Genomic DNA, 13,801 nt, shown 5'->3' with positions numbered 1-13,801 from the left:
TGGTCTTTATGGAATGTGGATGTGTGTGTCCGGATATTTCCTCAAATCCGAGTATAAAGGTTTCAAGGTTCTCTGACTATAAATTAGATGCACCCAGTATTTGCTCTTAAGTTTTCTTGCACGAAATCTTGTCAGTAACGCACATATGACAGCGGTTTCTGTCATATACATCCTTTTGACACTCGAAATACGACTAAACAGTCGTGGCGTGTGCGCACCCATAGTCAACGACCAAACAGTCTTGACGACTTTTCGATTGTCCCCCCGACTCCAGCCAGACAGATGGCCAACAGTCGGCCGACAAAAAGTCTCTCGTGTGCGGTAGGCCTAATTTACGAATTCCATGTAAGATCTTCATTTTCACCCTTACACATTATGGAAAATAGCTGACATAAGGTAAATGAAAGGAACAGACTGATCCAAACCCTAAATGTGTGTGTACTGTGTACCTAGGATCCTAAATGATTTGCTGGTTTGTAGCATATAACTCAGGTCTTCTCACAGACGAAGTCAAGAACTTGACTTTGTCTATTGAGAGCTCCAACACCTTTTTGGTAATGGTAAGACGTTATTTTTCACCACTTAAAAAGTTAAAATTTAGGGTTTCTAGTTTATAACCATTTAAAAATTCAAGACTAATTCCAGACTTTTCAAGACTAATGCTAAATTTGTCAAGACTGGAGTTTTCAACAATTGGTGATGTATTTATGCCAAAATGTAGCAATTCTCAATTCTTGATACTAATGCCAATTTTTTTTAAATTCAATCAAATATTTTAATTCTACACCAAACCCTGTCTTTATGTCATAAAGTATTAATATGTAATGGGGTGTTTCTCAAGTAAAGAAAAAAATGTAGTAATAAAAATTCTAACTAGCCAATTTGGATTTTTTGAATGATGAAAATCTTCCACGACTAAGTAGACATAACATTAACTGCCTCGGACGTCATTGTTGCCGTTTGTGTTTGCGGCAAATGATCATTTCCCGCGGCCGTCGAGACATCATCATTGACTCCACGGCGACGGAAACGTCATCGGCGTCGTCTGCAATGATCGCGGAAAAATCATTAAAATTCCCGACTTTCATACCAAAATAATGACTAAATCCCGACTTTCCCGTTTTTCCCGCCTACTAGACGCCATAAAAATAATAAATTTTGTTTACAAAAAATCAAACTTTGAGGTTCCTATTTATTATTTTAAATTAATTTTTCTAACTTGACCAAAAAGAATGTCAATCCCCATATGTGGCGGCCAATTGGCCGCCGCTGTTTCTAACCCATTTAAAAAATGTTTATTTTATTTTGTGTTATCCTACCTTGCCACGACAGGTTTAGGTCTCTAATATTTTATGAAATACTATTCTTGCTTGAATAGAAATGAATATATGATTATATTAATCAGAAAATAGAAAACCTGTTAATGTTTGCTATAGCCCCGTTCACACAGGACGAGTTTACAAGCTACACGCCGGCTTTTTTACACGCAGCTAGTAAAATAGCTCAGTGTGAACGACATACGCGTTCAAAAGCTGCTTGTAAAAAAGCTCTGGAAAAAGTTGACGCTGCCGCTACTTTACACGCCAACTCACCAGCTTTTGAGCGAGTAGGCATGTAAAGTAGCCCAGTGTGAACACAGTTGCTTGTGCTTGTGAGCATGTTATTAAAAGATGTCGGAAGATTTGGTTCAAGCTAGCTACTGAGCGAATGGAAAAAGCATCGTGTGAACGACTACAAGCGCACTCGCTGACTCGCCGGCGTCTTTCTACACGTCTGCGGGTTGGCAAGTGGACAAGCTCCGTATGAACGAATACAAGCACACTCGCCAACTCGCCGGCTTCTTACATGCTGGCGAGTAGGTAGCTTGTAAACTCGTACCGTGTGAACGAGGCTTATCTTGAAGTTTTAGACTTTAAACACGCAAAATTATTGAAAAAGGTATTGAATGGAAAATTATATTTAATTAAACATACATCTTGCAGTTTATTACATTTAATTTAACATACATCTTGAAGTTTATTTTGTTGGTAATCAATGATACTTATAAACTATGCCTTAACACTAGAAAGTAAATGGAGGTAAGAGTAGACTAGTAACTAAATAATAACATTAAACAAATTAACAATAATTTTATCAGCTAAATAAATACAACTTCCTGCAAAATTAATTTTAATTTATTATGAGTTTATTTATGAGTGAAATAATTTGATTCAAAATGAATAATTATGCATATTAAGTGGACAAATGAATTTTTATTAGTGTTTTAGTGATGATATCAAACATATTTTACTGATCAATAATAGGTTATACTGTATATTTTTCTTTAGTGCTGTAACTCACAAGGTTGTTACTAGTCACAATCATTGCTTTCATGGAACGCCAATCCCCTAAGGTTCAAAACTTAATATTTATATTGTTATTACTAAATCAAAATTAATAATTGTTTATACATAATTTGCCTCCAGGATTGATTTAATGACTTAAAATGAGGTTACTAACCTGTCGTCAATCAGTCCTACATATTGTCGTTGGTTTTGTCCTTGGCCGGCCACACGCAAATGTACATGTCTTTGTATTGTATTATAAACGTTTTCGTATGTGTTATGTTTATGTGTGAAATAACTTTGACGACGGCTTGTGCAAGAAGATATGTTTGACATATGACGACTGAAAGAGAAGATTTGAAAATGGAGTTTTAGCCCCGAAACTAGTCATCAACGACAATTTATAGGACTGATTGACGACAGGTTAGTAACCTCATTTTAAGTTAATAATTGTATAACAAATATTTACAATGTATTAAGTGCAAGTTATTAGCATATTAATTTCAATGCTATTTTTTTAGTTTTTAAATTTTCTGTTATTTCAATAATTTTTATCTTCTTTCAGCATAAACTTTTGAATGCAGGGTGATAAACTTTTCAAAAAAGTAACCTAACCTAAGATAGGCATTTAAAAGAAATTTCTAAGGGTAGACCTTTTTAAATTAATAATTTTACTGTACACACTGAGAAATGATAAACAAAATGAAGCTAAAAGACTGTATATTTAGGACAATAAAGACCCCTTACACAATTCAAATATAATTGTGTAATTTATATACAAAATATTGAAAGTAAACATAAATTCAGGGACAGAAATGTATTGAAAAGATTAAATTAAAAAATTAGTTTCCTTATCATAAATTTGACTGAGATTTAACTGTGGAAGAAGTTATTTCTTGCTGTAGAGAGCTCTGGCGACAGGAGCTGGGATGTTGTAGCAACGGGTGAGAGCATCTCCTGTGTAGCCGGGCGGACAAGAGCACACGGCTACATGGTTACGAGCGTTGCACATAGCGGCAACACCGCACTGGTTTGTACAAGACGAAACGCAATTGTAGTTGATGCAGTTCTGGTTGTTACGGCAGTCGTTATCCGTGCTACACTCTCCTCGTCGACAGTAGGACAACGGATCTCCCAGGTACCCAGGGATGCAGGTGCAGACAGGTCGTTCCTTCCCAGAACGATCGTGGCCTGGCTCACACCTGGCGTTCGTTCCACAAGGGTTCGGGATACAAAGATCAGCTGGGGAAAATAAATTATTGTTAGTAGAAATATGTTAAATACATGTTTTTAGATGGTAAAAGTTGTAACATCAATCATTTCAGTTTCTAGAAATAAACAAAAAGTATTGTCTACATGGATGTTCTCAATATGACATATCAATTTTTTATAGAAAACATCCACAGGTAGCAACAAAATTGTATGGTAAATAAATTAATAAAAAAATTAATAAAAATTGTTAAAATGGTTGTATTGTAAGTAAAGTAATGTAAGCAACTCACATAACTAGGCTTTACACTACAAGTTTTTATGGCACATTCCAAATCACTTTGAATACAGTTTGAAATATTTAACTACAACAAAACTTTTAGCAGCCGTAATATACAGGGTGAGTTTTAAATGAGTTCCCCCCCTACTTTTTTCTACATTTCTTAAGATATCAACTCCGGACCACGTCAGATCATTGTAGAGTAGTAAGTACTTCATTTTGACTGGGTATAAATTTTTGGCCGCCATCTTGGATCCGCCATATTAGATACAAAGTTTTTTTTCAAATGTAAAGGTAGGGTTGTGACCCATTATTCCAAACTAGAATTTTACGCTGATTACAATGCCGCAAATAGTTTTTAAAAATCTTTATCCGTTCTAAAGTTATAAGGACTTTTTATAACTTTATTTGTAGCACATTTTAACATTGTGCATTTACAAACAAAGACCATAATGTCAAAATAGTGCTAGATAAAGATAAGTATACACCACCATTCATTGTCGACCTATTTTCACTTGGTTATGACGGATGTATTTTTTTCGGCCGCCATCTTGGATCCGCCATTTTGAAATGTGACAAATTAATTTAAATATGAAGGTGGTGTTGTGACCCATCATTTTCAACTAATTTTTTATGCTGAACTCAATGCCGCAATCAGTCTTTCATTTGCATGTTTGGTTTTTGAATTATTGAAATTTTAAATAAGATAATTTTAATATTTCATCAAGATAGCTTGATAACCAAAAACGGATTGCGGCATTAAGTTCGGCATAAAAAAGTAGTTGAAAATGATGGGTCACAACACCACCTTCATATTTAAATTAATTTGTCACATTTCAAAATGGCGGATCCAAGATGGCGGCCGAAAAAATACATCTGTCATAACCAAGTGAAAACAGGTCGACAATGAATGGTGGTGTATACTTATCTTTATCTAGCACTATTTTGACATTATGGTCTTAGTTTGTAAATGCAAAATGTTAAAATGTGCTACAAATAAAGTTATAAAAAGTCCTTATAACTTTAGAACGGATAAAGATTTTTAAAAACTATTTGCGGCATTGTAATCAGCGTAAAATTCTAGTTTGGAATAATGGGTCACAACCCTACCTTTACATTTGAAAAAAAAACTTTGTATCCAATATGGCGGATCCAAGATGGCGGCCAAAAATGTATATCTAGTCAAAATGAAGTACTTACTACTCTACAATGATCTGACGTGGTCCGGAGTTGATATCTTAAGAAATGTAGAAAAAAGTAGGGGGGGAACTCATTTAAAACTCACCCTGTATAATTAAATTATTTACTGAAAAAAGTTTGATGTGTGCTGACAATTGTTACCCAAATATATTTTTCGGTTTTTCCACAAGATGTAAACTAGTACTGTATTTAAATAATAATTGTCAAACTTAAGACTGTGTTGCTATCTTAAAAAACATATAAATTCAATTTAACTAGGATTGCTTTCATAGCAATGAAAGCCAGTTGAGTGGAGCAATCATGTTTCATAATTTTTAATTAAGCAATAAATGAAAAAAAATTTATAGATACAATACAAAATAAAAATGTTCCCACACTCTGCACTGCTAGCCTTTACTACTTCCTTCACCATTTCCTACATCGTGGACCTGTTTCCCTCCCTTCCTAGAACATTTTAAGATTGCAGATACATTAACCAAACTGTCACAGACGGTTCCCACACCGCACTGCTGGCCTTTACTAATTCCTTTACCACTTCCTACGTCGTGGACCTGTTTCCCTCCCTTCCCATAGCATTTTAATAATATTTTAGACCTACATTAATCTAACTGCCCTAAAGCGTTCCCACATTCCGCACTGCTAGCCTTTACCATCGATGTATAATTACTCTACTGGATAGCGCGCTAGGTGGTGGAAAAACGGTCCGTGCCCGCCAATCGAATTGGCGGGATACCGAGGCGGACGGGCCGATTGCACCTCTCTGTTTTACACAAACATACATTCACTCAACCTGCTCTGCTACACTTATTTGTTAACATAAAAATTTCAAATTGATATATTATTTTTCTGGAAAAACCAGTGCTCATTACTATGTAGCTAGTTTTTACATTAACATATTTTTTATAATTTATTTATGCAAATTAAAACAGATGATTGTTTTTTAACACAATTAAAAACATGAAAAATGTAGTAAGCGAGGAACTTTTTTATTTTTTGGTCAGGAAAAAAATTCCTGCGGCAAAGTTTTAGATCAAAGTATGAATTTTATTTTTTATTTTAAGCTTTTTTTGATACGGAGCCTGCTTGTATCATTTTTAAGCGATTAAAAATAGGCATAAAATCGCTTGGCGCGGCATTGGCGCTAGGGGCTCGGCCGGCTCAGCATCAGTTTACGGGATATAGAAACTGAGTTTCTAGCATTTAATTATCATTATATTACATCAAATATGTCATTACATTACGAAGAATGGTAACTTAATTTACAGGCTTATTTTTGTGCATTTTAATGCTTACCGGTAGTCTATAGTTAACAAAATTCTTTGAATCTAAGAATAAATGTTGGATTTCACAGTAGTATTTAATACCCAAGAAAATATTTTGTTGTTATACTTCAGTGAGAATAATGAATACATTTGAGATATTGACATTAAATATTATACACTCATTTTATTTAGCAACATAATATGTTTTTCAAACACGTTAATCAGTATTCAGTATGACAAAGAAACATATTATAATATAAACAAAATATATATTCCTAAATGATGCAAAGTCTCTCAATAATAATTGGGCCTCACCGAAGCAAATGATGACATGCATATGTGATCAAATAATTATTGTAATATACTTTGCTCTGGTTAATGTTCAAATATAAATAAATCTAACTCGAATAAATCTGACTCGTATAATCTATCACCACTACATTTCTTATGAGATTTACTTTTGACACATCGTCTATAAAGTGTGAGCAAGTACGTAGATTAATTATATCTGCTTATAAAACCTCCTTAAGTTCATTACAATCAATTATCCTCGGAATATTTCCACAAAACTAAATAGCAATACACGGCGAGAGCGGGCGCGACGCTCGCCACTAGGGTGACTCATGCCTTTATCCCCACTCCTCGCGGACAAAGCGAGGTAGCGACGGACCGTTTTTCGAGCCCTACTTCAACCTGAGCGCGCAATCCAGGGAGTTATTATACATTGATGGCCTTTACTACTTTATTCACCACTTCCTACGTCATGAACCTGTTTCTCTCTCTTCTCACAGCATTTTCATATTTTAGATAGATTAATCTAACATCCCTAAATTCTCACACTCTGCACTGCAAGCCTTTACGACTTCCTTCACCACTTCCTACGTCTTGGACCTGTTTCCCTACCTTCCCATAACATTTTTGTATAGCAGATACATTAATGTAACTGCCACAAACGTTTCCCACACTCCGCACGTCTTGCCTTTACTACTTCCTACGTCGTGGACCTGTTTAAGTTTGCCATTTATGAGATGGATCCATGAATGTGATTCGCCGACGAATTGTTTAAGATAAAATGTTATTTGTTATAACCTTATTTAGCTACGTAAATCAAATCTGTTAATGTACCTAAGAAAGTATGTTTTATCTATGACTGTACCTATTCAATCAGTGGTCGTTTCCAAATTGCGACTTTCTAAAATCAGGTGTAATCTAAGACTTTCTCTAGTGGTATTTGATCAGTTGTCATCATCCAAATTTGTTTCCTTTGTACTGTGTTTAGGTCGTGGCTTGATTTTATGCTATTTGCCCGATTAGATTTTCACTTAAATCTATTTAAAGTAACATTAGGGTAGCTGCTACAGGGAGGGTACGGTAGTAAAGAATGTTTTTTGTTAAGTATTACTAGCTTAGTAAAAAAATACCCCCGTCGCAGCAAACCTGCATACTAAGCGAATTTCCATTTACCCAGCTTGATTTCTACTAAAATATTCCCTATAAATTTTCAGATTTATTTCCTATTTAAATAACATTAATTTTAGTGAGTAGTTAGGTTTGCTGCTACGGGGAAGATGTTGAGGTGTGTTTTTTTCAATTGAAATATTGATAGCTTAGTATGAAATAAACCAAATTGCCAAATTTGATTAAAATATATCCATAAACAAGCAAACTAGAACAGTTTATTTATTCTCCATAAGAATAACATGGGAATTTTAAATTTACAATTTTTTTAATTTTCTCCGTAGTCAATGAACATTTAAAAACACTTCAATATACTAAATTATTTGTTTTTTTAAGCTCTTCAAAATGGACTAGAGAGAAATTTAGAAATTTAAAGTTTTTATGGTCAAAAATGAGAAAAACCCATTTTTACCCCATAAAACCCCCCATAAACCCCTGATCCCATTGTCCGATTATGCTGGTTCGCGAACTCGTTCGAATAAATGTAGGTTTACACGTTTGTACCAAATTTCATCAAAATCGGATCAATTTTGCTCGAGTTATCGCGCTAACGGACACATATATAAATATATATATATATATATAAAAATATATACTTTTGTGCCCACCCGGTTTGGCAGTCAGTGCGCTGGTAATTTACTCGGTGTGGCAGTCACCCGCCCGAAAGCCAGTCAGCTCTCCCATAAGCCAGTCAGGTATGGCTTCCCGTGCACTTTATACGTATGAAAACAGCAAACCGGTGCTGCTGCCTGTGTCGATAAGCGTAACTGCAATACCAATGCGGAGACTGTCTCATCGTGTGTTCTATCGTGGAGTAGTGTAGCCAGTACGGCACCCTACCCTACTTTGTAGCGGTAAAACCCAGCGGTCTGTAACCTTCGTTTACTCCTTGTTACTATTTGTGTTGGGATAGTGATTAACTACGTGTTAATGTTTAAACATGTTCATACTCCAAATAAATATGATGCACCTCTAATAAGGATCGTCGAATATTAATTAATTATAATTGGTTGAATCTTGATCCTACCCGTTCATCATCTCATATTTTAAGTTATTTTGATTTTTTTTACCTTCAGTTGAAATTTTAGTCAACTTCTCCTTTATACAATATTTTTTATCCTAGTATTTACAGTGTTTCCACGGGCCGGGAACTATACGGATTTTCTTTATCTCGAGAAATATACGTGAATCTTGTCCGAGATACTGGAACTGTTTTTTACGCAATTGCGTAACGTGAAGGAGTAACTATTACATATGACAACGATATTATTCTATCTGATAAGAATAACCATGAAACTACACTCGAAAGATAAAATATTTTTATAATAATTTCAATTTTACAAACAAACTATTACAGGAATTATATTTTGGGACGGATGAATGATAAGGAAGCAACAAAAAGTGGTCACGAGTGCAAATACGGGGGGGGGGGGGGGGGAGGGGGGTACAATATAACGAACGCCAGAAACGATTATTTGTTTACTTTTCAGATTCCTTATCAAATCTCTCTCTCTATCTCTCTCTCTCTCTCGCTCTCTAACAATGTACAGATTGTGGACTTTACGATTGAAGTTTTCCTGCAATTATTTCAGTTCAATCCCATACCTATCCTTATGATTTCCTATCTATTATTTTTCAAAATAAATAGTAAAGCAGGTTAAACTATTTTTTATTTTATTTTCTTGAAACCAAACACTCTTTACCATCCGGTATTCTGCAGAGTCAAATGTTTAACACTGTGTTTATAAAAATTGAATGGCCACACAATTTTGTGTTTGATTTTTTTTTTTACTAATAGTAACTGGGATATTTATATATACCAATAAGTGCTGCAAGCTGTAATAAATGCTGCTGATTAATATCAAAATAAGTTATAATTTATTTTGTATAATACATCGGTCATTGAATACAAACCATATAATGGGTTTTCTATTTGTAACTTTAACTTGCAAATACAGTAGAACCTCGCTTAACTGGAGTCGCATCATCATGATGCCTATATATTATATAACCTCACAAATCCCAAGAAAATGTTTTATTAACTGTGTTTTTCAGTCTTTATTTCGATATGAACGATATATTTAACTATTTACGGTAATTTTTATGTGCAGTAGGTTCCCAATTATCGAAATATTACAGTTCATTTAACAAAAATAAGATGGAAGCAAAACGGAGAAATATCGATCAGTATCGTCAAGGTCAACCTATACGCTCGCCCCTACAGACTGACAATCTTGCACTGACACTGACATACTGACAATCGTCTGCTTCTGTCTGCTGTCACAACACTACAATATTTTGTGGTTGGGTCGTTGGGTGATTAGTAACCATGACAACTTGTGGATGTAGAGAAACCAAAGAAAGAATAGAACAAAGAGAAATAATAAGAGGTGTTTTACATCATTTTTATCTTTATCTTATTTTTATCATTGTTATTATTACCAGAAAAACTTAAGTACAGTACTATGATTTTATGGTGTTTTATGAGTTATTTAATATTTTTATCCCCATACTTCTGTTCTGAAACATCATGTAGTAGTAGCCTAGGATGACTACGGTATCAGTAGTCATCTAGTCTACATTTTCATTTTGTTTTGTTCTTTACGTGATTTATTGCTGTACAGTAAGCAAGTTTTGTTTTGTTTGAGTAAGCATACGGTGTAGTTTTTATAAGTAAACCAAGGTTAATGACTTAACATATCACGGTTGCGCAATACCTATTGTATTTTGACTATGTAAAATGCAAATTTATAATCACGTTAACGTCCATTTATATAGTGTCCCGGAACGGCATTGTTCCTGAGTAAGAAACATATAAATATCATATTTAAACTATCCAGAAGTCCTTAGTTACTCACACGGGGAAAAAAGTTTTAGGCCTAAATCATTTGAAACCTGTACATTACATATTTTTGGTCGAGTTTTCGACCACTGGACGACCACTAGTTAAAGTTAATTGTATTACAACAATCTTTATAGTAAGCAATATAAGCTTGAATCGGACTTATCTGCCTTCAGCTAATCCATCATATGATAGTACGTTAGAGAGTATGCCCATGCTGAAGTTTTACTTATACTTGAAGAATGACTTAATTTAGTACCAAGAAATAAATCACACCCCTTACATACACTGTGCTGTTTTAATGCTGTGTAGTTGATTGCTACTGTATTAACCTGTGATCGCATATTAATTCATTCATTAGGAACGTATTTAAAAAAATACTACTTTTTTTTTTTTTTTTCTATGATTCATTTACAATAACAGAAATGTGTAAGATTAAAATAAATTAATGTGTTGCATTGTCCATTTAAAGTTACATCATAGTAAATTAAAATTCCACTGAAACTTAAACAATAAAAGCCGAAATTAGTTATAAAGAAAACACGAGTTTCCTTTATATTGCTTTTACAATCGAAATATACACACTGAGCCACGGCTCGGTCCCCCGGTACTTTTCATTTTAAATATTCAAATAAAGTCGATTATTTTTAATGTTTTATGAAACGTGACATAGCAAATTTCCACGGAACTTTTTTTGTCGGCTACTACTTTATTTTATTTTTTGGTCAGGTTAGTTTAAAAACAGTGGATTCTGTATACAAAAAGTGAAATGTTCTAAATCATATTTTTTTTTATTTTTGGCTTATGTACGTAATTTAAATTGTACGAGAGGGGCTTCCCACCGTGCCGGATTGCGCCGTGCGGGCATATTTTGATCCAGTGGCGGGTGTTTGGTGTTTTGAATAAGAATACTGAATTGCTCGTTTTAAGATCGTATCATTACAAATCCTATCATTTTAAGATTTGCTTACACTTACGAGAAATGCATTTTCCATTTGTACATTTCTCAGGTACAAATTGTATGAAATAACGTACATTATTGCGTTGTTTGACAAGTAGCTGGGGACCAAGCTTTGTTCGGGAAACTTTACACTTTGAGAGTATTCCTTGGTCAATGTAATGCTATCCCAAAAATAATAATTTGCGGTATTTTTTTTCTTGACATTTAACTTCTATTCAAATAATAATATCATAGTTTACTGAAATGATGAGATAGAAGAATTTTTAAAAATTTGTTTGGTTCCCCTAAATGGCCGAAACTATAGAAATTACCCAGTATTTTTCACGCTGAATTCAAAGAAGGCTATTAGTAGTATGAAAATCTTCCCACCTTCCTTCCTTTGAAGTATTAGTCACTGCAAAAACTTGGACTCGCTCAAAACCAGAACCGAAACGTTTAATTTACCCTCAATTTTTAAAATGTAATAAGTTACAATTTTCTGGAAACTCAGGACACTTTCTGACTGAAAATAATTACGGTTGATCCTTGTTGGTGAGTACCAAAAAGGAACCTTAGGTATAAACATGGTTGTATATCCAAGTTTGGTTGTCCTTGATATTGCACTATTTCATTGACACTGACAAATTAGGGCTAGGCTGCACTATAAGTTAATTGGAAGTTTATTTGATATCTAGTCCTAAGCTTATAGCCATCTTAAGGCAAACATAACCAAAACCTAACCACAGACATATAAATATAAGTGATATAAATATAAACACTCATCCTCTGTAGGCCTAAAGCTACCTATCTATATTTTTTTGGGTTAGGATTAGTACTTTTTTGAGAGAGTGTCATTATGTACTGAGCACACTTAGATGATATAGGGTATCAGTGATTTATGATTTTTGAGAGAGTGTCATTATGTACTGAGCACACTTAGATGATATAGGGTATCAGTGATTTATGAAATTATTTATTTATAAAAAGCAACCTAACGGAGTTACCTTAATGATGCACCCAGTATTTAATGAAATGAAATGAAATGAAATGAAATGAAATGAAATGTCTTTATTGCTTTTAACATCATATAACATGCATTGCAATCGTCAAAATACTTAGATTATAAAATAAGTAGCATATCATACAGTGCAAACCATGCAATAAAACTCAAACTTAAGTTAGAAAGAACAAAAACCATGCTTTCTACTCTACAATAAAACAATCCTGTTGAGGCAAACAAACCAATCTACTTACACAATAGGCATACCTTCAACTTAAAAAATCATTTCAAGACTGTCTGGGCATTTATTAATAAGCCATTTTTTTAATTCCATTTTGAAGTTTTTACCTTCTAGTTTCTTTATGCAGTTTGGTAACTTATTGAAAAAAATTGTTCCCTTGACATAAGGGCTATTCTCTGTCCTTTTGAAATGTCTTCTCACTCTGAAAAAATCATTACACTGTCTAGTGTTATGGTCATGCATTTGTCCTACATTAGAAATTAAAATACCAGAACTAAAGTTAAATTTTACCAAACATATAACCTGGTATACATACATTGCGTACAACGTCATAATGTTGTTTGACACAAAAATGTCTTTGCTATGAGTCCTTGGGCTAACTTTTGCTACCAAACGTACAGCTCTTTTTTGTAACAGAAAAATTCTTTTGGTATAAGTGTGAAAAGAACCTCCCCACAGGACAAGCCCATAAGCCAGATATGGATACACCACTCCAAAATAGACTGACCTTAATGTTTCACAGTCCAAATAGTTTGAAAGTCTTCTTAGCAAAGAAATACCACTCAAGACTTTAGCACCAACATGGTCGATGTGTTTATCCCATGTAAAATGTTTGTCAAAAAATATTCCAAGAAATTTACAAAAATCATTACCATCCAGAGTCATATTATCACCTGAGATGCTAAAAGCCGGAACATTGCGACCAATTGAGAAATGTACAAGATCAGTCTTACTTAAGTTTACCTTTAAACCTACTTCCAAAAAATAAGCATTGGCAGCTTCAGAAAAATTGGTTAATAAAGCTTTAAGATTTACCATATTGTTTGCCCAGCACAGCCCAGAAGTATCATCTGCATACATACATGCAAAAACATTATCCATGACAATAAAACTATTTACATAAACTATATACAGAAAAGGTCCTAAAATTGAGCCCTGCGGAACCCCTGAGGTTACCACTCGTGTTTCCGACCTATGTTCTCTCTCTGTCGTACCATCATCAAAAGAAACTGTGGTGCATTGTTGGCGATTTTTTAAATAAGAT

General features: G+C 34.0%; 1 protein-coding gene across 1 annotated transcript in view; it reads right to left on the bottom strand.

Annotated features, from left to right (window-relative positions):
- Positions 1 to 2,502: 2,502 nt before the first annotated feature.
- LOC129005963 (fibropellin-1-like) overlaps positions 2,503 to 13,801 on the bottom strand; it is a 51,405-nt gene continuing 40,106 nt past the window's right edge. Inside the window, exon 7 of the mRNA XM_054435040.1 lies at positions 2,503 to 3,566. Within this exon, the coding sequence (XP_054291015.1) occupies positions 3,214 to 3,566 (353 nt within the window). The 3' untranslated portion in view covers positions 2,503 to 3,213. The remainder of the gene's footprint in view (positions 3,567 to 13,801) is intronic.

The sequence above is a fragment of the Macrosteles quadrilineatus genome, unplaced genomic scaffold (assembly GCF_028750875.1).
Source record: "Macrosteles quadrilineatus isolate MER2022 unplaced genomic scaffold, UCM_ALF_1.0 Scaffold_47__1_contigs__length_942521, whole genome shotgun sequence".
In the NCBI taxonomy this organism is placed as follows: Eukaryota; Metazoa; Arthropoda; class Insecta; order Hemiptera; family Cicadellidae; genus Macrosteles; species Macrosteles quadrilineatus.
This window is presented reverse-complemented; position numbering and strand designations above follow the sequence as displayed.